At 48.4% G+C, this 25,446-nt stretch overlaps 1 protein-coding gene and 1 long non-coding RNA gene across 3 annotated transcripts in view; one reads left to right on the top strand and one right to left on the bottom strand.

Moving 5' to 3' along the window:
* Positions 1 to 25,446, top strand: part of LOC135905214 (uncharacterized) — an 81,295-nt gene that overhangs the window by 15,077 nt on the left and 40,772 nt on the right. The window lies entirely within an intron of this gene.
* On the bottom strand, positions 486 to 9,253 carry LOC135905189 (putative nuclease HARBI1). Its single transcript, XM_065436213.1, is given in 4 exon segments — positions 486 to 539; positions 2,573 to 2,789; positions 7,995 to 8,414; positions 8,886 to 9,253. Coding segments are annotated over 4 exon segments (1,059 nt in total).

Raw genomic sequence — 25,446 nt, 5'->3', positions numbered from 1 at the left:
ACATCCCAGGCGAGCTGCAACCACTGTCATGCGATGCAGCTGTACCTGGGCCATCTGGACAACCAGCCATAAACTGTGACTCAACCAGAGTACTACACAGATTTTACGGAATGTGTTCCTCATGATGTTCCTGATGCTGTCGACGAGAGCGCATTTTATGGTGACGAAGTACCTGGTGACACACTGGGCCCTGTTCCCACTGCTGTTGATGCACCAGGGAGCCCACTTTCCTTAGACAGCATACACTCAGAGAGTACAGCCAGACAGCCACGGCAGCAGGTGATGAGGCTGTTTCCATTCACAGCAGTCATCAGCAACAAGACCTGAACGAGCCTGTTTCTATCAGGCAGAGCACTCATCAGCAGCACCACCACACCACACCAGTCAGCAGCACAGGGCAGCCATCCGCAGCAGCAACACGGCAGCCTGTTGCCACACCACGTTTTACTGCACGCCTATCAAAACCAATGCAGCAGGCCATGCACTTACAGGAGGTGATCCGGCTTAATCGGCAGAACGTTGAGCTGGAGGCAGCTGCCCTGCAGGAGCAGAAAAGGGCAGCTGAGACAGTACAAGCAACCACAAAGACTGCAGCAGAGGTAGTAACGAAGATAGCACATGCAGCCGAACATTTAATTAATTTCAATTTCACTGATGGAGCTGTCTCAACAATTGAAAAATTTGGCTGCCTGGCTGATGCCCTTATTGCCTTGACACATGTCCAAACGGAACGTGCTAAAATAGATTTACAGATTGCCAAGCAGCGCCAGAGCTCACAAAATTTGCAATGAATGAAAAACAGGGCAATGGATACTAAGCTAAGCAGCTTTGAGGTGTTAAGGTGTACATTTTGTTTGTGCTTGATCTTGAGATACGCCTTCTGTAATTTCATTACATAAGTTTGCTGCGCATTTCGAGCAGAGTGTGTGGCATGTGATTGACGGTCAGTGAATGTTTGATAAGTACAACAGAATTACCTGCAACGGCAACAGCAGCTTGGTTCGCTCAGCAGGAGGCAGCCATGAAACATACTTCCTTTAAAATAAAACACATGTGGAGTGAGCTGGTGGAATTGCGTGCATGAATATTAGCATATATAATGACACTCCTGGCATGAAAGAAATTATTTTACTACCAGATACAGATAATGATGAATTGCGACCATGAAAGGTGCTCATTAAAGTGCCTGCTGTTCTTTCATTGCTGCCATTTAGTCTAGCTTGCCAGTATATGATGCGTTATAGCGCATTGATCGCATTACCTTGTGCATACAGTTCTTTTATTTATAGGTGCAATTTTTAATTTCTAGATTTTACAGACACAGACAACTAGACATCAACCACTTAAAAAAGCTATGCCAAAGTACAAATTGTTCCTCAATTCTCAGGAATGTGATATGTCTTATGCTAAGCCTTCTCTTGTGGTAGTGCATGTTCAACATGCAATATGTTTCCGCTCTTGCACCAATGCCACGGTTAACTTTTGTTTTGCTCATTTGTGCCAGTGTGTGTTCCTCAAATTGAAACATTTATGCCCCATTTCTGCGTTATGTTACAAAGAATACTGAAATGCACAGATGACTGATTTGCAGGCTTGTAGAATAAAGTCAATTCTGCTTGCTGATATTATCGGAGACTTCCAGTTTATGCGTAAGGTGCTTTTGGTTATATTAAATTTTATTAAGTGCACATACATATATCTAACGTAATTTTTGTACAATACTCCAAGACCATTAGTTATGTTCTTGTATTGTTTGATTTCTTGAGTCATACTTGTATAGCGTGAAACATATTCTTTGTCAGATTGTAACCGTATGCACCTTTGAATCTCACGAAGTGTATTTGTGTTGAGGCAGGTTGCAACTACCATAAGAGGGCTAAGGAATTGTGAGGCGTTCCCAATCCTTTAGCTTTACGTCGCCTGCAAAAAAGCTTTGCCAAGTTGTGATACAGAATTTCGGGGTGATCTAGGGATGTCTTTATTATAACATTTTTGATAGGTGTGAAAACAACACCAAAAGCATAGCATGCAGCAAAGTGCACAGGGAAACTAGGTTTCCTTTTGCAAATGTGGATTTCCTGCGGTACTGTGTATTCTGGATGTTTTCATTTACTTATTACTCACATAATTCCTATCATGCTAGTCATGCCTCTGTTTTGTTAATAATTGTAATACCGATAAGCTTGATTTTTGGCACTGTAATGTTTTTGAAGGTCATGTGGAATGTGGAATCATTTATTCACTTTCACATTAACCCACTTCTCTGCTGCCATTGTACTGTCATGCTCTTAATGGAGTAAACCGTGAAGAGAATAAATTATATGGGAAGACTTTCCAGCGCATTGTATGTCCTGCAACTGGACTGCACCTGTTGGGACTCGGGAATATGTGCTTCCTGATTATTCGTAGCTGCAAGGATAACAGGACTGCACATGGTTTAGTAATGCCGTTTAGCCAAGATGGTAGTGCTGTCTGATTGGCGAGATATGTTTATCTTAACATTTTTACCACTCATTTTCCATCAGGGTACCAATGCCTGCAGTTTTACTCAGTGAGAGAAATGCTGTTGTACCAGGGCACGGCGAATGGCATTGCCATCCTCAGTTCCAGAGTTTGGCACAGCCCCAACCTCTGGAGGCAGCTGGCATGCTTCGTCACTGCGGCATGCATAGCGTTTTGCCACATTGTGCAGCACACACCATGCAACAATGATGGCTGGGCACCGGTCTGGAGCCATGCGCAGATCGGTGTGCAGGCAGTGAAATCGCCGCTTCAGCTGCCCTATGGACCTGTAAGAGTAGTTTACGGCAACGTTGTTGTAATTATCTGTCAAGCAGGTAAAGATATAGCAAGCGATATTGTAGTGGATCCGATTCCGCCGCCGCCGCCGCCGTGAGCGTCTGCACAACGAGCGGATGTTTATGTTCGCGGCGCCGGCCCCCTCGGCGTGGAAGTCACGTACAATAAAGTTTCAGTTTCAGCGGCGCTCGGCTGTGCGCGTCTGTCTATAGCGGACGCATTTCGCGCCCCTATAGCTTGGTGACCCAGACGTAGCAAGCTCACGCAATGGAAGACGAAATGAACACTACAGTGTTCAGCAACGACGCCCCGGCTCTTCAGCCCCAGTCAACAGTGCCCGGCGACATCCCTGCCCCCAGCGCTGCCATGGACGCCATTTCCAATGCCCAGCTGCGGCTGCCGCCGTTTTGGCCGAAGAATCCCGCCGTGTGGTTCACGCAAGTAGAAGCCCTCTTCGATCTGCGGCGCATCACTACGCAACGTGTGATGTACCTGCATGTCGTCTCAGCACTTTCCTCCGAGGTAGCTGATGAGTTTGACGACGTCATGAGAGCCCCACATCCGGCCACGCCCTACGACCATTTCAAGGCCATAGTGCTCACACGCAAAACCGTGTCCGAGAGAAGCCGCTTGCAGCAACTCCTCAACGCGGAAGAACTCGGCGATCGCCGACCATCGCAGCTATTACATCGGATGCGACAGCTACTCGGCGACCGTACCCAAGACTCCGAGAGTCCACTATTGCGCGAGCTGTTTCTGCAACGCTTGCCTCAGACACTTGTCGTGGTTTTGGCAGCTGCGGATGATATGCCTCTTGACAAACTGGCAGAACTCGCGGACCGCGTGAACGACTACTCCGGCGCAAGATCCGCGGTGTCCTCGACCACTGTCACATCAGACCTCGAGGCCCGGCAATCTCGCCTCGAGGAGAAAATTGACAGGCTGATGGACACCATGGCAGCAATGCAGATGGACACGCCTCGTCGCTCTCCACTGGCGAAAGGTGGCTCACGTTCGCGTTCCCGTTCCCGCCCAAGACACACTTCTGATGGCTTCTGCTGGTACCACACCAGGTTCGGCGCCAGCGCTGCAAAATGTCGACAGCCTTGTCGCTGGCTGGGAAACATGGAAGCGAGTCACTAATGGCGGCGCGTGACTCAACCGCTACAGGGAGCCGCCTATTCTACATCACAGACAGGATCGCAGGCCATCGCTTTCTTGTGGACACTGGTGCAGAGGTAAGCGTCATTCCTGCCTCTCGCCAGGACCGACACCGTTGTCCGAGGACTGCGCCTTTGCAAGCTGTAAATACATCCTCAATCGCAACATATGGCCAACGCTCCCTCACTATTGACCTGGGCCTGCGTCGCATATTTCGGTGGATTTTCATCCTCGCCGACGTGCGCTTCGCCATATTAGGTGCGGACTTTCTTACCCATTTCGGTTTGAACGTGAATCTCCGCTCCCGTCAACTTGTGGACTGTACGACCAGCCTCTCCGTACAAGGTATCCTCGCACCGCTGTCCGCCTCTACGCAACCAGCTCCGCATTCACCATCGTCAGAATTTGCCTCTATCCTCAGTGAGTTTCCTGAACTTACCAAACCTACCAATTTGGAACTTCCAGTGCGGCACACTGTGACGCACCACATTGTCACCACGGGTCCTCCAGCGTTCTGCAAGCCACGACGTCTTGCTGGAGACCGCCTCGCCACAGCTCGCAGAGAATTTGATCACATGCTGCAGTTAGGCATAATCCGCCCATCGTCAAGCAGCTGGTCATCTGCCCTGCACATGGTGCCCAAGCGTGACCCCGGAGATTGGCGCCCTTGTGGAGACTATCGTGCATTGAATGCCCGCACCGCTCCCGACCGGTACCCGCTCTCGCACATTCACGACTTTGCTACCACTCTTGCTGGAACAACCATATTTAGCAAGATTGACCTAGTCAAGGCATATCATCAAATTCCTGTGGAACCAGCGGACATACCGAAGACTGCCATCACAACACCTTTTGGCCTATTCGAGTATGTCCGCATGCCATTCGGGTTACCGAACGCAGGCCAAACTTTCCAACGCTTCATCAATGAAGTCATACGCGGTCTGCACTTCGTCATCGCCTATCTTGATGATCTGCTGGTGGCAAGTTCTTCACCAGAGCAGCACGCTGACCATCTGCGGTTGCTGTTTTCGCGACTGCAGGAACATGGCTTAACTATCAACACAGCCAAATGTGTCTTTGGTGTTGACAACGTCGAATTTCTTGGACACCTTGTCACACCTCAAGGAATCAAGCCATTGGACAGGAAGGTTCAAGCTCTGCGGGATTTTCCACGTCCAACGTCGCTTCGCAAGCTCCGCGAATTTCTCGGGCTTCTGAACTTCCATCGTCGGTTCCTGCCGAATATAGCGCGCATCATTCTACCTCTGACCGACATGCTGAAGGCTCCAAAGGCACCATCTGCGATCTTGGAATGGACATCCGAAGCAGACGCCGCCTTCCAAAAAGCCAAGAATGCCCTGGCACAAGCCACCCTCCTAGTGCATCCCCTAACTGACGCGCCCATGCGGCTCATCACCGACGCCTCCTCCAGTGCCGTTGGTGCAGTTCTACAACAATTCCAGCACAATCTGTGGTGTCCACTCGGTTTCTTTTCGCAGAAGATGAAGCCGGCAGAGACTCGATACAGCACTTTCGACCGCGAACTCCTCGCTGTCTACCTTGGCATTCGCCACTTTCGCCACCTTCTCGAAGGTACCGTGTTCCACGTACTGACGGATCATAAGCCACTAACATTCGCTTTCCGTGGAAACCATAGCACACACACGTCCCGGCAAATTCGGCACCTGCACTTTATTTCCGAATTCACGACCGACCTACGGTACATCGAAGGACCCGTTAATGCGGCTGCCGATGCCTTGTCACGTGTCGACGCGCTTTCTACTGCTGCTGTGGATTTCGACATCATCGCAGAGGCACAACATTCTGACAACGAGCTGCGTGACCTGCGTGCAGGGTCCACATCTCTCTCGTTTGCTGAGGTGCCACTGCCGTTCTCCTCCGGTACGATTGTCTGCGACATGTCAACAGGCTGTGCTCGTCCATTTGTACCTTCCTCGCACCGTCGTCAAGTTTTTGGCAAGCTACACGACTCGAGCCATCCTGGTGTTCGCGCCACTCAGCGCCTCATCACCTCCCGTTATGTGTGGCCCGGCATCAACGCAGATGTCCGCCGCTGGGCTCGAGAATGTCAACGCTGCCAACGTGCAAAAACGACCCGCCACACCAAGTCACCACTTCAACCCTTCCGTCCGCCTGACGCTCGCTTTGACCACGTTCACATCGACATTGTCAGTCCGCTGCCTTCATCGCGTGGTAAACGATATATCCTCACCTGCGTTGACCGCTACACGCGCTGGCCTGAAGCGTTTCCCGTACACGATATTACGGCGCCAACCATGGCGTCCGTTTTCGTGGCCGGTTGGATATCTCGTTTCGGCTGCCCCAGCGTGGTAACAACCGACCGCGGACGACAGTTTGAAAGTGAGCTCTTCGGAGCGTTAACAAGCATCCTCGCTATCCGCCACATCCACACAACTGCATACCATCCGTCAGCAAATGGAATGGTGGAAAGGCTTCACCGCCAGTTAAAAGCCGCCCTCATCGCCCGCGACGCTCAAACTTCATGGGTCGACGACCTGCCGCTAGTTCTACTAGGTATTCGGTCGGCCATAAAAGAGGACCTCGGGTGTGCAGCTGCCGAAATGGTCTACGGGACGACACTACGTCTACCCGGCGAATTCTTCGCACCACCTGCAGTCCCCAACCTCTCGCCCCCTGCCTACATTGAGCAACTTCGGTCGCTCTTTGAGCGCTTGCGACCTACATCACCTCGACAGCCCTCCACTTACGACGTTTTCATAAGCAAAGACCTAGCTGCCTCAACTCACGTTTTCGTACGCCGTGAAGGCATCCGACTCGGCCTCACTGCACCGTACGACGGCCCGTTCGAAGTACTACAGCGCGGAGAAAAGACTTTTACTGTTTCTGTGAACGGCCGTGAAAACGTGATTTCAATCGACCGTGTGAAGCCTGCGTACATGGCAAACTTGTGCGTTTCTCTTGCACTCCCCACTTGTTCCCCGCCCGATTCTCCCCCATCCGTACCCTGCCCCGTGAGCAAGCACGTGTCCTGGGCATCAGCGCGACAGCAGCGACCTTTGTATCTACGGGGGGGAGCCCTGTAGTGGATCCGATTCAGCCGCCGCCGCCGCCGTGAGCGTCTGCACAACGAGCGGATGTTTATGTTCGCGGCGCCGGCCCCCTCGGCGTGGAAGTCACGTACAATAAAGTTTCAGTTTCACCGGCGCTCGGCTGCTCGCCGGTCGCTCTCAAAGTTCGTTCTCTTCTCTCTGCGCGCGTCTGTCTATAGCGGACGCATTTTGCTCCCCTATAAATATGTTAGCTTGTTTATATCAGGGCAGCAAATGAAGCCAGTATGAGAGATCATGTGGCTAATTGGCCAGGCTCGAGCAGATGCACTGCAGATAGCACAGACAGGATGAAACAGGTGAAAAACCACTCCAACAGTGCTCACTCGCTTGTGTTCGCATGTCTCATTCTTTGTAGCTTGCCCGGAGTCAGCACGAGTACAACGCTGGTATGAAAATGTACAGGAAGGAGGCGAAACCCACCTTCAGTGGCGACTGCACAGTTTTCAATGGCAATGAAAATATTCACACATGCAAAAAGCCTATGTGAATGCTCTGGGCTATAAGCTTACGCTGTACATAATTCATTGGCATTTTATCATATGAATGAGCAAATTACTGAAGAAAAACTTCATAAAATGGGGCACGACTGCAAAGCATCGATTTCAATTTGGCTACTGCTATTGCACACTGACTCGATGATTAACATCAACCACTGAACATAAATAGGGATAACACAACTTCAGATATAACTGCAGCACTTCGGCAAATAAACAGTGTAAATGACGTTTTCTGCAGGCATTCTTTTCTAGTCAATCTTGTAAATGCACTCGTACTATTGCATGGTAATGACATGAAAATATAATCAGAGAGTGGTTAGCAGTGTCTAGTTGCGTGTTTCATTCCACTTCTGCTAGCTGTGCACTGGGAGAAGCAAAATTTACAGGTGAAACATTCTCAAATGCTGAATGCACGCTGACGTACCTTTCGACCACTGCCCTTGTTGTGCCATGCGCTGCATTATAGCGCCTCTTCCCTGGAGTGTCTGGTGTCCGTAATGGGGTCATTAGCCATGGCCTACGTGGGTATCCACTATCCCCCAACAAAAGGCCCGTGTGCACGCCCCTGCGAAAGCGTTTGGCGAGGCTGCTATTGGCGAGCATCCGCGCGTCGTGAGTTCCACCTGGCCATTTTGCGACGACGTCAAGTATCCGGCAGTTGGCGTCGACGACGAGCTAAACGTTGATGGAATGGTAGAAATGCCGGTTGACATACGCCTCCTCGTTCTCCTCGGGTGCCTGGATCCTTACGTGCGTGCCGTCTATTGCACCCATCATGCAGGGAAAGCCACCCAGACCGTAGAAGTTGGTCTGCGCCTCAGCCAGCTCGTTCGGTGACGGCCAGCTGGTAAATAGAGGAGCACAAACAACATTTATTGCATTGCGATGGCATGCGAGATTACACTCGTACACCTGAGCACAAATCTGAGCCTTCCTACAAGTAGTACTGTACATACAGATCTATCGCACAGCCCCGCAGGTGGAAAGTAAGCGTTTGCCGGGATCACGACGAACTGCATAGTTGCTGTGAAAAACGTGATTTTCTCAACCACGTCTTGCGATCGCTACGTTTACAATTGTATGCAGACGCGTAATAATTTTTTGTTAAATTGTTTCCTCGCATTGTGCGCTGCTTGTTTTCTTGCAGACACACTCGACAAAGCGCTTTTTCCGCACTTTAATGTGCCACGCTTGCGAAAGCTCCTGCCTGACAAGGACGCACGGAGGCAGTCGCTACATATGGTGCAGTACTAAGAGTGGGGGATATGCGCAACAGGAAACTAGGAAAATCGCGAAGAGATAAAGCGAGGCTCACCGTATCCAAGTTGAGCAGTGGCGGACGAGAGCAAGAGCAACTTGCCGAACGGTGCGGCTGGCCGTCAATTTGTGCACGTTGATAGTATCGCCGGCCGTGGTCAAAAAACCACCGGTAGCGAAAAACTTCAGCGCGAGCACCAATTGTTGCTCAACGCTCAAAGCGTGGCTCCGACGAGTGGGATGCTGAAGATCATTACGCAGGAGCTCAGCGAGGTAGGCGATGCCAGCGCGACCAAACCGGAAATGCCTCTGAAGCTTGTCTTTGTCGAAAACTTCGAAGATGTTCGTGCGATCCCGGAACACACGTTCGCGGCGCATCAGGAGCTCGGCAATCGGTTGGAGTCGAGCCAGCCGCACGGCAGCCATCTTGGCACAGCGCGATAAAGATTGGAATCAGCCTGCATATGGACAGACTACGTCTGAAACTTCCTTCCCAATCTTGTCCTAATCTAGCGGGCTGGCTTACGGTTTCGTGCAAGCGACTGAATGCCTAGGGAAGCTTAAGACTCCATTAAAACTGAAGTCGCTCTGTAGACGGGAATAAGACTGAGCTAAAGAGCTTTGTGCAAGCGGGCCCTGCTCTTAAGATGCGCAACAACTTAGGGCACGTGTAGAAAAAAAATTTGCCTTCACGGCCAATTCCTGGGCACACTGTCTTATAAAAAGGCAAGATGTGTTTTTGCTTATGTGTCCATATTTTTAAGCACACGGCAAATTCACAGCTAGCAGGTTTGTGCTAGAATGGATGTACAATAGCTGACAAAAACATCCTTTGCAGGACCTGGCAGAACAGTACGAGCGCTCATCATTCAACAAGAGCATGCAGTGCATCTACACAGCAGCTGCAAGAAACTCTGCTAGTGCTGCACTCCTGCAGTCCTTGAGTGCACATTTGGATGGGATCACCACAACTGCCATTCACGAATTCCTGCTAAGATTGAAGGCTTCTGCCGTGGCAACAAAGAGGCACGGCAAAAAAATTAAAGTGCAGCCAACAAGCCTTGCAAGGCATCGACCTGGCTTGCCAAGGGGTTCAGGTTGGATGTCAGCCGGACGACTAACAAAAAAAAACCAAGCGAGTCGATGCCCTAAGTAGAAGCATAAAGGACAATGTACCAGCAGCAAAATGCCATTAGAGCAAAGGCAAAATGTGGTTGGCAATTTGTGCCCATTGTTGTGCCGGTGTCTGGAATGCAGCATGTGCATTTACTGCTGTTAGATGATGAAGTGATAGCGATGTCACCATGTTTATCTTCGTGTGTATCTTCGTGTGTATATATTCTTGTTCATGTACTGTAATCTTGTAGATGGTTGCTTTCATGCTGCCAGTAGCACGGACAGTACAGCCGTTTCTTGAAGCCTACGCCGCCCTCTACGGCTACAACAAACAGGTGATGAGGGTGCGATTGAACAAGAACTGAAGATGGCAACGGCGGTCAGCAAGCTACTGGAATTTGATCCCGACAGTGTAAGCTTGGACGTCTTCATTGAAAGCTTTGCACATTGACGTACAAGGAAGTCGTGTCGACGCTGCGGAAGCACTACTTGCCAAGGCGTCCAATAGCGAGTGCGAGATACCACTTTAATCAAAGGAAGCAAGCACCTCAAGAAAGCATCACAAACTTTGTGGTCCAGCTCAAGAAACTGGCAGGCTCATGCGATTTCGGCAGCTTCCTGGAACAAGAACATTTTATGACTGCCTGATAGCCGGTCTTTATCCAGAGGCCGTATGTTGTTGGTTGCTTGCCATGACTGACACCGAGCTCACCTGGAACTGTGTTTGCAAGGTCACTACTGCCATGGAGATGGCAGCGAGAGGTGCATTGCAAATGGTTGCGAAAAACAGCACTGAACAGTCATACAGCAGCAGTGAATTCCACTGGCAGAGCAACTCGTCGACGTTGCGACTGGGCTCAGAAGCAGGGGCATGCAGCAGCCACAGCCCTGAAAAGCCGACATCCAAGGACTATGACGCAAAGGGCTAAGTCAATTTTTCAACGATGTGGGGGGCGGCACACACCTGTAAGTTGTCCATTCTTACAGCAGCACTTGTTATAAATGTCGAAAGAAAGGCCATCTCGCGAAAAGGTGCAAAACGTATAGTTTTGCACATTTAAAATGTGCAGCTAAACAGGAGAGGTAATTATGGAACTAGGCACAGGAGCAGCAGTTTCTGTAGTGTCGGAGGCAGAGTGTGCGAAGCATTTACCGAGTGCTAATCTCGGGTAAGCTGGTATCAAACATGGCACGCCGATTGATACCTAAGGAATCATTGATGTTGAAGTGAGTTACTATGAGCAGTGTTTTCATTTGCCTCTAGTAATTGCAAAAGAGACTGAAGGCGTGAGAATGCCTACGTTTGCCATGACATAGTTACTAACGCTAAGAAGACTAACAAAAATAAAGGCTGGGGCAGGACAGAGCGCTAGAGTTCAAGTGCTAGACTTGAAGTTAATTACCTTTCCCTTTGTCCTCTGGTAGCTTCAAAACTAGTCAAGAAGGGAAGGTGTTGAAGGTCCGAAGGTTCGATGATTCGAGTGCATGGTGGCAGCGTGAAGGAAGAGCCGTTGTCCGATAAAGTGACGCTTTATTCAAAGGCCCAGGCGTCTGTCCGAGTCCAAGCCCGAAGCTCCCCTCTCTCCTCACAACCAAACATGACTTTTTAAGCCCTCAGTTGCACAAAGGAGTCGCAAACCAGCCAATCACACATCCGAGTTCACATAATTGTAACCAATAGCACAACCACCTTCGTGCTGCACACGGCATTGGTAGAAACAGTGGCACTCTTTACAACACGCCAGGGGATAAGATTTCTCAGACACGTGCCACCTCCCTCTCTCCTACGTTGGGCTGCGAGTATCGGCCCCTGGTGTCCTCCTTTTTTCAGCTGCATGTGGCCGCCATGCAAGCTGCGAGAACTTTTCCATGAAACTATGGCTTATTGACTGCATATCTGCCGGACAGCGGGATACCCTGCCAGTACTGAGAAAGCTGTCTCCCATGCAGCTGTGTGCTGGTTCGCTTGAAATCCAAACGCCATAATTGGGACCCGGTGGCGATCGCACACAAAAGCATCCATCAGTTGTGGCCAGCTAAGTAGTATTGCAGCTACCGCCGTTTTCACGGGTATTCTTAGAAGGCGCACGCGGATGCCAAACATCTAACCGGCTGGGCAGCGTCACGTCGCCCAATTTCCGTGACCGAGACGGTTGACGGGACATTTGGGGAGCGCATGAACATTGGCTGTGGCGGTGACCTCAAGCACCCCCCAACTTTCATCTTCACGCCCGTCTCCCCGAACGTTCCCCTTCAGCTCGGGCCATCTACCCTTTTGTTCCCAGCGAGGGTGCAGATCTAGTGCCTTTGCTACGGCGCAGCCACTAATCCGTTTTCTCTTCATGCGTGAGTGTTTCCCGCGTCCCCTCTTCACGGAACCCACCTGCGTGCTTCGTTTCCAGTTATTGGCTGATACAGCAGGTGTGAACTCGTCTTGCGCTTTTCTGTAGTCGCCTAAACTGGGCCACAAAATAACAGCAAGATCAAGTCCCTAATCTCAAATTGACTCCTTCCCCCTCAAGAGTGTTACTGGACACTTAATGTCCACGTAACATGATAAAAAAAACTTAAAAAAAGAACTCGCACAAGAATTATATCAAGCCCTTCCCGCACACGGGACCAATCTCCATTTCATACACAAAAGGATAACCTCGTGTAATTATGGCGAAGAGAAACACATGACAATGCTTACAATAGAGTAGACCTCACACTCATATCAGTAAACAAAAGTCTCGCCATCCTACCAACGCAAAAACAATTATAACACACCCCGCGCTGCAATCAATAGTAATAAGTTCACATAGGTTTGACTCCTCTAACACAAGGCACATGAACAGGACGGAGTTCCAATTGTCCTGTTGTATAGTGTCTCTTGTGGTCACCAGTCCACACCATGACTGTCCCAACACGCGAGACCCACTCTGTGTGCCCCGAGGTCCCCCAGAGCACACTCAACAGGAGCGACGGTATGAGTGTGAGCTATACCCTCAGCTCAGTCGGTCGCACCAGCAAATGAGTGATTATTTGACACGCCACACAAGACATTTCGACATTATAAAAAAAAAAAATTCATCTTTTAGAGTTACCTCAAAACGACACTCAACACTTGTCTCCGAACATGTGAAAACAAATCCTGCACGGTGATTCGATATACGTACTAATTCATGGCAATAGATCAATTCATATACGCGTGTGAGTGAAACATAACAGCCTATTGACTAAACAGATATATAACACATCCCGAATGATCATCCGAGACGCGAAAGTGTATCAGCAGCCTTGTTCAGCCCTTTGATGTGAACAATTTCTATGCCGTACTTTTGGATTGCCAATGCCCAACGCGTCAGCCTAGCGCGAGTCAGGAAAGTCAGCGGATCATGGTCAGTCATTATTTCGATCTTTGTGCCAAATAACCATGTACCCAAAGACTCTAGCGCCCACACAATTGCAAACGCCTCCCGTTCAATCGTGGGCCACTTTTGTTGCGATGGGCTCAACTTCCCACTAAGAAATTCAACTGACCGCTCAATTTCACCTACTTTTTGGGAGGGGCAAGCGCCAACTACCATGTCCGATTCATCCGTGGTCAAACAAAAACCTTTGCCGGGGTCTGGTGCTGTCAACCCAGGAATTTGCGCGAGGGCCTTTTTAACTGAGTCGAGTGCAACTTGTGCCTCAAGTTCCACGGCAGTGTGTTCAGAGCCCCTTTGTTTGTCAGCCCCGTCAGTGGCAAGACGAGTCTTGAATAGTTAGGCACACAGTCTCGATAGTAGTTGAGAAGCCCTAGAACACTTTTCAGTTCACGTTTTCTCTTAAGCAGTCCCAGCTGCTGCATAACGCGTACCTTATTAGCGTCTGGAGCATGTACATCTGATCCCACTACTCCTAAAGCATATTTATGAGCCCGTGACGAAACTGTCTCAAGGGGGCCTCTGCAGTCATGGTAAACTACTTCAAAAGGTGTCGGCAGCCTGTTCAGGGGCATCATGGGCACCCGATAGGTTTTCAGTTTACGCACGTGAACCTGACACCCTTGACAACTCTGACAATGGCGCTTCACATCAGGTGCCAATGATGGCCAAAAGAAGGCCGCTTTAATCCGCTTTTTTCTCTTTTTTTCTGAGAAGTGACCATCGCAAGGACTGTCGTGCACTAACTCCCACACTTTGGCTCGGAGCAACTTTGGTACTTCTAACTGGAGGATTGTTTCCTATCTAATTGTTCCCTGTGATGAAGCAACAGACCATCAATAACCATGCCGTGCGACCGCTCTTTCGCCTGGCGCCAAGCATAGGCCAGATCGGCCAGTGAGTCATCTTCTTTCTGCTCTTCTGCGGAAGAACTTTCTGTGAATGGCCGAAGTTGCTCGCTGTTGCCTATGTTATCCGCAGCTACAACATCCCGGCCCTCCGATTGCTGCTGCTCCTCAATTGACGTGGGATTAGTATTTCGCGGATCAAATGCTTGTGTGCCCTCTTTTCTCTCTCCTTCATCTTCTAATGAGGTGTTTGCCCCACTCTCAGTTTTAGTGACCTGGCGCTCATTGCTAGATGGTTCCCCAAATGCATGCTGCACGGCGTTAGCGTTACGGGTAGAGCATAGAGTCACCTGTTCTTGCTCTCTCATCGGAGAATACCCTTCCGATCCTAATTCCTCTGTTTTAAAGTCTACACACCAATCACATTCCTTCAGATCATTTCGTAGCTCTTGCCGGCAGTGACAAAGGCATTCGTAATCTCCCGGAGTGAGTAAAACTGCGGTGCTGGTTGTTAACTGATCAGTTACTGTTCAAAGCAATAGCACACGCTGAGTAGTGCTCCCTGACGAGCACAGAAGAGCGAGAGGCACATACATCAAGTGCGCGGTGACACCCTGTCCAAAAGCACCAGTAAGCTTTATTCGGCCGCTGCTCTGACCTAAAATCTCAGCCGATACCGCACTCGCTCTGATCACCGTGATATCTGCACCTGAATCAATGCACGCGATGCAGCGTTTGTCTCCCACTAAAATCTCGATTCTCGGGTCACCCCTCAGTGGGTTGTCCCCAAAGGCAGTGTGTGGCAGGGCTCTTAACTGACCTCTCATCCTGGGGAACTATGCGCAAAACTTCAGCTTTCTTGGCATTCATCATCATCATCATCATCAGCCTGGTTGCGCCCACTGCAGGGCAAAGGCCTCTCCCATGCTTCTCCAACAACCCCGGTCATGTACTAATTGTGGCCATGCCATGCCTGCCAACTTCTTAATCTCATCCGCCCACCTAACTTTCTGCCGCCCCCTGCTACGCTTCCCTTCCCTTGGGATCCAGTCCGTAACCCTTAATGACCATCGGTTATCTTCCCTCCTCATTACATGTCCTGCCCATGCCCATTTCTTTTTCTTGATTTCAACTAAAATGTCATTAACTCACGTTTGTTCCCTCACCCAATCTGCTCTTTTCTTATCCCTTAACGTTACACCTATCATTCTTCTTTCCATAGCTCATTGTGTCGTCCTCAATTTGAGTAGAGCCCTTTTCGTAAGCCTCCAGGTTTCTGCCCCGTAGGTGAGTACTGGTAAGACACAGCTATTATATACTTTTCTCTTGAGGGATAATGGCAACCTGCTGTTCATGATTTGGGAATGCCTGCCAAACGCACCCCAGCCCATTCTTATTCTTCTGATTATTTCCGTCTCATGATCCGGATCCGCCGTCACTACCTGCCCTAAGTAGATGTATTCCCTTACGACTTCCAGTGCCTCGCTGCCTATTGTAAATTGCTGTTCTCTCCCGAGGCTGTTAATCATTACTTTAGTTTTCTGCAGATTAATTTTTAGACCCACTCTTCTGCTTTGCCTCTCCAGGTCAGTGAGCATGCATTGCAATTGGTCCCCTGAGTTACTAAGCAAGGCAATATCATCAGCGAATCGCAAGTCACTAAGGTATTCTCCATTAACTTTTATCCCCAATTCTTCCCAATCCAGGTCTCTGAATACCTCCTGTAAACACGCTGTGAATAGCATTGGAGATATCCTATCTCCCTGCCTGATGCCTTTCTTTATTGGGATTTTGTTGCTTGCTTTATGGAGGACTACAGTGGCTGTGGAGCCGCTGTAGATATCTTCCAGTATTTTTACATATGGCTCATCTACACCCTGATTTCGTAATGCCTCCATGACTGCTGAGGTTTTGACTGAATCAAACGCTTTCTCGTAATCAATGAAAGCTATATATAAGGTTGGTTATATTCTGCACATTTCTCTATCACTTGATTGATAGTGTGAATATGGTCTATTGTTGAGTAGCCTTTACGGAATCCTGCCTGGTCCTTTGGTTGACAGAAGTCTAAGGTGTTCCTGATTCTATTTGTAATTACCTTAGTAAATACTTTGTAGGCAACGGACAGTAAGCATATCGGTCTATAATTTTTCAAGTCTTTGGCGTCGCCTTTCTTATGGATTAGGATTATGTTAGCGTTCTTCCATGATTCCGGTACGCTCGAGGTCATGAGGCATTGCGTATACAGGGTGGCCAGTTTCTCTAGAACAATCTGTCCACCATCCTTCAATAAATCTGCTGTTACCTGATCCTCCCCAGCTGCCTTCCCCCTTTGCATATCTCCTAAGGCTTTCTTTACTTCTTCCGGCGTTACCTTCGGGATTTCGAATTCCTCTAGACTATTTTCTCTTACATTATCGTCGTGGGTGCCACTGGTACTGTATAAATCTCTATAGAACTCCTCAGCCACTTGAACTATCTCATCCATATTAGTAATGATATTGCCGGCTTTGTCTCTTAACGCATACATCTGATTCTTGCCAATTCCTAGTTTCTTCTTCACTGTTTTTAGGCTTCCTCCGTTCCTGAGAGCATGTTCAATTCTATCCATATTATACTTCCTTATGTCAGCTGTCTTACGCTTGTTGATTAACTTCGAAAGTTCTGCCAGTTCTATTCTAGCTGTAGGGTTAGATGCTTTCATACATTGGCGTTTCTTGATCAGATCTTTCGTCTCCTGCGATAGTTTGCTGGTATCAGGAGCCTTACGGAGTTACCACCGACTTCCATTGCACACTCCTTAATGATGCCCACAAGATTGTCGTTCATTGCTTCAACACTAAGGTCCTCTTCCTGAGTTAAAGCTGAATACCTGTTCTGTAGCTTGATCTGGAATTCCTCTATTTTCCCTCTTACCGCTAACTCATTAATCGGCTTCTTATGTACCAGTTTCTTCCGTTCCCTCCTCAGGTCTAGGCTAATTCGAGTTCTTACCATCCTGTGGTCACTGCAGCGCACCTTGTTGAGCATGTCTACATCTTGTATGATGCCCGGGTTAGCGCAGAGCATGAAGTCTATTTCATTTCTAGTCTCGCCGTTCGGGCTCCTCCACGTCCTCCACGTTCTTGGCATTAGTGTCATGTGAAGAGTCACAATCTCTTTTGAAGTGACCCTGTTGTCCACATCCAAAACACACCACAGAATTAGGGCTGAAGCTCGGCCCAGCGGCCTGTTTAGCTTGCGCCCTATAATTATGATTCCCTGATGCAGTACCTCAGTAATTGCCTTGCCTGCTAATGTCCAGGCTTTCTTTGAAATTTGCGGCTAACTCTGCTATGCCTTTGCCTTTCAACCAGCCTTTTACTTCCTGCTGGGTGACCAGTGAGCGAAGATCACTTGGCATTAACTGCTTTAGCCTGTCGGGTATCAGCAATTTCTGCAGACTCTCAAACGACAGCACCTCTCTACTTCTGAGGTAGTATGTGAACATTGTCTCCAGGCTTGCTGCAACTTGGCTCCAAGACTCGTTTGCTTCGCTCTTGATTTCGAGAAACATTCTGCGGTACTCACTTGGAGTCATCCGCAGTTCCTTCAACACTCTGAGTAACGCATTAGACCAGCCTCCAATTGATTGGCAACGAATGTTCGCATCTTGTCATTTAAGAATGGTAATATAATAGTGCCCTGTATTTTCTCAGGTGCACTCAATGCCGCAAGAAGAGCTTCCACATTCTTGACCAGGCGGGAATCATTGGCTAATTAGTGGGCATGGGGGCAAGGACTGCTTTCAACTCTTTCGCGTATCGTGCCATTCCGGTGTTCTGATTTCTGTTCTCCAGTTCCTCTGACGAGGCATGCGACGATCTCATCTTCTCCAGCTCTAGCCTGAGCTTTAAAGCCTCTATCTCAAGCATCAATTCACGGTTGTGATCTGATTCGTTCACACTGTCACCATCCATCGCATTTCCATCAGAATCTGCCATCTCCCAGAGTGTGCCTGAACGCAAGTGCATTCAGTGAAAAGGACCTCGCGAGTGCACAAAATGAGCCTCACCTCATGATGTGTCGCCCGGTGCCGCTGTCAGCTGCATCAGTCTTGTCTCCCAGGCTAGTCATGACGTAGTCCTCTGGTGCTCCAAATGCTCCACCGGATCACCCTTGGTGTTGCCTTGCTCAGTCGCGTCGACGTTCCTTGCCGCCTTGCTCCTGATGCAGAACAGCACAGCCCTTCCTTTGTCGCCCAAAGAAGTCCTTTGGGTCGGCCCTCGTTCCTTGACGTGCAGCAGCTCTTGTCCCGCTCAGCTCCTGTCTCACAAATGTTGTCTGGCAGGTTCGTACGGGATGCCAGTACTGCTTCTCACAGCGTACCAGCAGGTCCAAGTTGCACTGAGCGTCCAGTCAGCTTCACCGGACTTAAGTACCTTCCTCGCTGCGGGCTGTCCAATCCTAGGGTCGACTGCGCCAGTTAATTTCCTTCCCCTTTGTCCTCTGGTAGCTTCAAAACTAGTCAAGGAGGGAAGGTGTTGAAGGTCTGAAGTCGGCGCCCCTCGATGGTTTGAGTGCACGGTGGCAGCGCAAAGGAAGAGCCATTGTCCGATAAAGTGACGCTTTATTCAAACGCCCAGGCGTCTGTCCGAGTCCAAGCCCGAATCTCCCCTCTCTCCACACAACCAAACATGACTCTTTAAGCCCTCAGTTGCACAAAGGAGTCACAAACCAGCCAATCACACATGCGAGTTCACATCATTGTAACCAACAGCACAACCACCTTTGTGCCGCACATGGCATTGGTGGAAACAGTGGCACTCTTTACAGCATGCCAGGGGATCGGATTTCTCAAAGACACATGCCACCTCCCTCTCCCCTACGTTGGGCTGCGAGTATCACCCCTGATGTCCTCCTCTTTTCACCTGCAAGCGGCCGCCATGCAAGTTGCGAGAACTTTTCCATGAAACTACGGCTTATTGACTGCATATCTGCCGGATAGCGGGATACCGTGCCAGTACTGAGAAAGCTGTCCCCCGTGCAGCTGTGTGCTGGTTCGCTTTAAATCCAAATACCATAATTGGGACCCGATGGCGACTGCACACAAAAGCATCCATCGGTCGTAGCCAGCTAAGTGGTATTAAAGCTTCCGCCGTTTTCACGGGCAATCTTAGAAGGCGCACGCGGATGCCAAACATGAAACCGGCTGGCCAGCATCGCGTCGCCCAATTTCCGTGACCGAGACGGTCGACGGGACATTTGGGAAGCGCATGGGCATTAGCGGTGGCGGTGACGTCAAGCACCCCCCAACTTTCATCTTCACGCCCATCTCCCCGAACGTTCCCCTTCAGCTCGGGCCGTCTACCCTTTCGTTCCGAGCGAGGGTGCAGATCTAGTGCCTTTGCTACGGCGCAGCCACTAATCCGTTTTCTCTTCACGCGTGAGTGTTTCCCGCATCCCCTTTTCGCGGAACCCACCTGCGTGCTTCGTTTCCAGTTATTGGCCGACACAGCAGGTGTGAACTCGTCCTGCGCTTTGCTGCAGTCACCTAAACTGGGCCACAATATAACAGCAAGGTCAAGTCCCTAATCTCAAACTGACTCTTGAAGTCTAGCACTCTATCCTGTCTTAACATTTCTTCCATTAGTCTTGTTAGCGCTACTATGTAACAGCAAACGCATCAACACCAACTAGCCCAACTTTCTGCATTAATGCCTGTGTTGTTTGGCTGCAATTGGCTCAGTAAAGTCGAAATCCAGTGGCATGAAGTAATACAAGTGAACGCACTAACAAAGGAAATGCCCTTGACTGACAAATATTGCGAACTGGTTATGGAGTGATAAAAGGTTTCAAGGCAAGCAGTTGTTAAAGAGCATGCTTCACCTCTATTCTACAAGGTGCGATCAGTGCCGTATGCACTGTGCAAACAGGTCAATTAGGAACTGGCTAACTTAGAAAAAGTTGGAGTCACATACCGTGTGCACCACAGTGCTGGGTAACTCTCTCGTGATGGTACCAAAGAAAAATAGCCAGGAGCTTTGGCTGTACAGTGATTACTGTGTCGCAGTAAACCCTGCAATTGAGGTTGACCAGTACTGGCTCCCTCTGCTAGAGGACATTTTTGCGATGTTACATGGCGGAGCCGTCTTTTCAATTTCGGATTTATCCAAGGCATACTTGCAGCTTTAATTGGATGAGCGAGTGCAAGAACTGCTCACTGTCAATACACACTTAAGCCTGTTCAGGTTCCAATGCTTGCCATGTGGCATAGTCTGCGCGCTGGCAGTGTTTCAAGTAGTGATGGACCAAATCCTAAACGGGTTGTCTGGCACCGTGTGTTACTTAGGTAATGTCATCATCGCAGGCGAAGATTGAAAGCAGTGTTATGATAGGTTAGAGGAGATGCTCATACGCCTACGAGAACATGACATAAGGATCAACACTGAGAAGTGCAAGTTGTTCCAAGAATGAATAAGATACCTGGGCCATGAGGGTGATAAGAATGGCTTGCATTCCACTGTGGATAAGGTAGCAGTCATCGAGCATGTGCTAAAACCGGAAAATGTGACTCAGCTGAAAGCCTTTTTGGGCTTGATTAATTTCTACTCATAAGTTTTGCCTTACCCAGCCACAGTGCTAAAACCCCTGCATGACTTGTTGAGCAGAGAAACAGCATGGCATTGGTTGTGCCAATGTGATGATGCATTTAGAGCTTGTAAAGAAGTGCTTACCAACGAGTTCTCAAGCTGTACGATGTAAAAAAAAAGATACAGCTAGCATGTGATGCCTCCATATATGGTCTTGGTGCTGTTTTGCTGCACGTCGTGAACGGAAAAGACAAACCAAGTGCATCTACATCCCAGTCACTGTCACCAGCTGAATGCAATTATGGGCAGATCAAAAAAGCTTTGAGCATTGTGTTCGGTGTGAAAAGATGTCACAACTACCTGTTTGGTCAAGCTTTTAATGTATTAACAGACCATCAACCCCTAACCATGCTCTTCAACTATAAAAGGAAAAGCAGTGGTGTGGCCACTGCTAGGGTACACCGATAGTTCGCTTTCTTCGCTAGCTACAGCTGTACAATAGCACAGAAGCTCGGTATGGCAATTGGCCATCCTTATCTAGACTGCCATTGCCAGAAATGGCAGAGAAAACTGACGAATTTTTTAATTTTTCCACTCTTGACGAGCTTCCTTTGACAGCAAAGGATATAGAGCATGAAACAATGCACAACAAGTTACCAACTCCAATTTGCGACATATGGCATGGCTGGCTAAAGGCTGTTTCTGGGGGATTGCAACCTTTCTGGGTTCGATGTTTTGAACTTTCAGTTGAAGCTGGTTGCATTGTTTGGACGAACGGAGTAATCATTCCGAAATGTTTGCAGATTGCTGTACTGAACTAGACATACAAACAGCACCTGGGAATCCCAAAGATGAAAATAGTCGCAATGTCAATGGTCTGGTGGCCAGGCATTGACGATGCACTGGAGGAAACGGTGCAAAAGTGCAGCATTTGTCAAAGCGTACAAACCACAGTACAACTAAAACCTCTGACCTCGTGGAAAATGTGCGAACACCCATGGGAAAGGGTGAATGTTGATTTTGCCGAGAAAGAAGGAAAAATGTTTCTTTTAGCCATTGATGTTTATAGCAAGTGGTTATAAGTTAAAGTGTGTAGCACGACGATGCCCGCTATGGCAGTTACAGTGGTTAGATCTCTTGTTTGCTATGCATGGTCTGCCTTTAGAAGTGGTAACAGGCAACAGGCCGCAATTCCGTGCCAATGAGTTCCAAAGTTTTCTGAAAGCTAATGGTGTGAAGCCCACATTCACACCTCTGTACCACCTGCAGTCCAATGAGGTAGCGCAGCATGCTGTACAGACTACAAAGACTGCACTGTCCAAGCAGTTGCTGGAGGACAGAGAAAATGGCAGCACAAGAACTCTGTAGCACACAATAGACAACTTTCTATTTTGCTATCGAACAACGCCGCACACATTCACCGGAAAGACAACGGCTGAATTGTTCTTGAGAAGAAAATTGCATACCAAGATTGTCTCTGTTGAGACCGAAGCTGACAAGTTTCACGACCGATAAAGCAGAAAGGGTGAAACACTCGGCAGATAAGCACAAAATGAATCCACAATTTTGTAGCTGGTTACTGTGTGCTGGTTTGTTCAACGCAAGGCAAGGCAGTGGAAGTGGTTTCCCGGAAAAGTTACACCACTGAAGTGTCCAACTACGTATTTCATTGTTACTGCAAACAAAGTGCGTTTTGTACGTGCAGATCATTTACGACATTGTGTGCTTGATGGCGAAAACCAAGATAACAGGGAAATTCGCCTGCCAAACACATTCGAGGTCGCCTCTCCTTCGCTGCCTGTTGTTCAGCCACAGTCTCAGGTTAAACCACAGCTGTCAGACCAGTTGTCAACCGATAATGAACTGATACCCCTGAGACAGAGCAGCTGGGAAAGGCAGCCTCCAGTGTTGGGGCTATGACCGTTTTTGATCTAATAGGGAAGGAAGTGTTGTGTCGGTATCTGGAATGCGGCAGGTGCGTTAACCACTGTTAGATGATGCAGTGATAGCAATGTCACCATTTTGTGCATTTGCAAGTGTATCTTCGTGCATATATATTCTTGTTCATGTACTGTAATCTTGTATGTGGTTGCTTTCATGCTGCCAGTATGCAGCACAGTCAAAGGCATGAGGTGTACGCACACAATATCTATGTGGCTTGTAGAAACTGTGTTCCAAGTTTAGAATATGGCTTATAGTTAAAGCAACAAAACATTTGTTCCGTAAGTGTACCCATTTTTGATAGAACAGTCAGCACACTATGAGCGGCACAGATGAACACGTCTTGAGAGGCATTCAGCCTTCCTATTGGCTAACTAGTTGTGCAGCTTCCACAGTGCTGCAAGAAACTACTCGGACAGAGTATAAATCTAAACACTATATGGGTGTTTGCGCATTACTGCCTCCATTGAAAATGGGGCCACAGGGGCTGAACCTGCAACTTTGTGATTGGCAGCAAAAAGTAGCTAACGAGTCATCACGGTGGGTCAGAATAAGCATACAGTTATGGCTGAAGCAATTATTCTGATGGCATGCATTTTTTTTTCTTTTATGTTGAGAGAAGTAATTTAGTTGCAGCTCAATCTATGCACTCATGTGTCAAGTGCCTGATAGATACAAATATATGTCACTGTGTAGATCATGTTGGCCCTCTTGACTTATAAAGGGCAAAATGTCACACACACCCAACTAATGTTTGTGATCTGTGTCGTTTGATGTCTAAAAGCAGTACTGGGACTATAACAGATGCATGACCACCAAAAGTGCCCACGTGCTGCAGTGTTCATTGCCACAACTCCAAGGTGGCTGACATGAAGCGTCATTAGGAGTTGCTTTTGTGCACATTTTGGCACAATCACTTGCTAACCCCACATTATGCAACCTTTATGGATTGATAGCTCTTTTCCACATTACTTGAATGGGGTGAACTCTCTTCCAGTCCACTACGTATCGCCTTCCTGAAATACATTAGGAACTGCAGAAAGAACCCTGTCTGCCCCTATGAGCTGTGCTACATGGTGGCCTATGAGCAGTGGTTGCTGTATTGCTTTGAGAACTAAACTGTCTCCCTGTGTTGCCAGCTCATCAAGTTCCCTTGGGAGCAGGATTCGACTGAGAGTCGTTCTGATGCATTTTTCCAATGTGGTAAAGAAGCTCATAGTCGTAGCAGCCAAGTATCAAACCCCGCCATATTATTCTGGTTGACACCATTAATGGGATTTGGTCCACCTGGCTCATTATTCTCAGTAATAGCATATGGGCAGTGTACACAGTTTTGTGACGACCAGCAAGATACAGTTCAAAATGTTTTAGTAAAGACAACTGTTGCCACTTCCTTGAACCTGCATGTAATTTTGCTTGCTTTTTTTCCAATGCTCAGGATGCAAAAGATACTGGTACTTTGAGTCCTTTGCCACTGATTCGTGAGAGGACAGCTTTCAAGGCATAGGGTGAAGCATTGCATGGCAGTACAAGGTCACGTAGGTCATCAAAATGGCTTTGTTTTCGCACCAAGCTTAGAATGGCTTTCAGTCATTGAAAAGCAGTGCTTTCACATCCTCCCCAGTTACACGAAACTTCTTAATAGAGCAGTGTATGTAAGCTTTCTGCTAGTTATGCTCGATACTGCAGAAAATGGCTATAGAAGCTGAGCATTCCAAGGATACCTTGTATCTATGTATTGTTATTCAGCTCTGAAGTTCTCCCTGATGGCATTCTATTTTCCAGCTGTTGGTCTGGTGCCTCCAGCATCAGCACAGTAGCCGAAGAACTCTACAAACAGTGTACCAAACACAAACTTTTCTTTCAAAACACTGACTCCTGCACTTTCTAGTGGTCCCAGGAGTGCTTTTAGGGATATTGTTGCGGGGCAATGATATCACTGGCTGCGACAATATCATCAATGTACACACTTGTGCTGTCCAGTCCAATAAGCAGAGGCCATGAACTGTGGGAATAACAAAAGCACTACGGCAATATTGAAAGGGACATGATTGACTCGGTAGAGTGACTTTGCTGTGGTCACAGTGAGATCTTCAGTGGGGCTTTCATCTACTTGTGATTTCAGGTATGCCTGCTGGAATCCACTTTTTGGAAGAACCATTGACCTTGGCATTCAACTCATTCATTGTTGAGAGGTTAAGGATTTGGCCTAAAAGGAGGGCTCATCTTGAAACAGTACTTGCCACAAAGGCACACTGTTCCATTTTTCTAGTGAATCATGCAAGGGTATGGCCCATGGAACGAACTGCATGGTTTCCTCAAGCCTCCAGTATGTGTAGCTGCTCGTGTACTGCCAAATGCAAAGCTAGTGGCCCTTCATGGCATATCAGGAATATCAATCTAACTCCTAGTAGCAAATAAACATGCATTGGTTCACCAATGTGCCGACTGTGTGCCTATTGAGCATGCTATGGTGAGCCAAAGGTTAGCCCAGGTTTACAAGAGTCACAGTGTTTATTCTGGCAATCCCAATTCCAAGAGCCTGATAGTAACCTTGTCCGACTACCTCCTTCTCCTAGGACGACATGGAGGTAGTTGTGTGGTCTTGTTCCTGAAATGGAAACTCGCTGAATTAGCATCCTAGGAGTGCCATTTTATGTTTTCTATCCAGACCATAAGTGCAATAAAAGGTTTGCGAGTTCCAGCTGTGCACATCAATTGCGCCAAGGATG

This window comes from Dermacentor albipictus, chromosome 3 (assembly GCF_038994185.2).
Source record: "Dermacentor albipictus isolate Rhodes 1998 colony chromosome 3, USDA_Dalb.pri_finalv2, whole genome shotgun sequence".
Lineage (NCBI taxonomy): Eukaryota > Metazoa > Arthropoda > Arachnida > Ixodida > Ixodidae > Dermacentor > Dermacentor albipictus.
The sequence above is the reverse complement of the archived record's forward strand: the minus strand, read 5'-3'. Positions and strand labels throughout refer to the sequence as shown.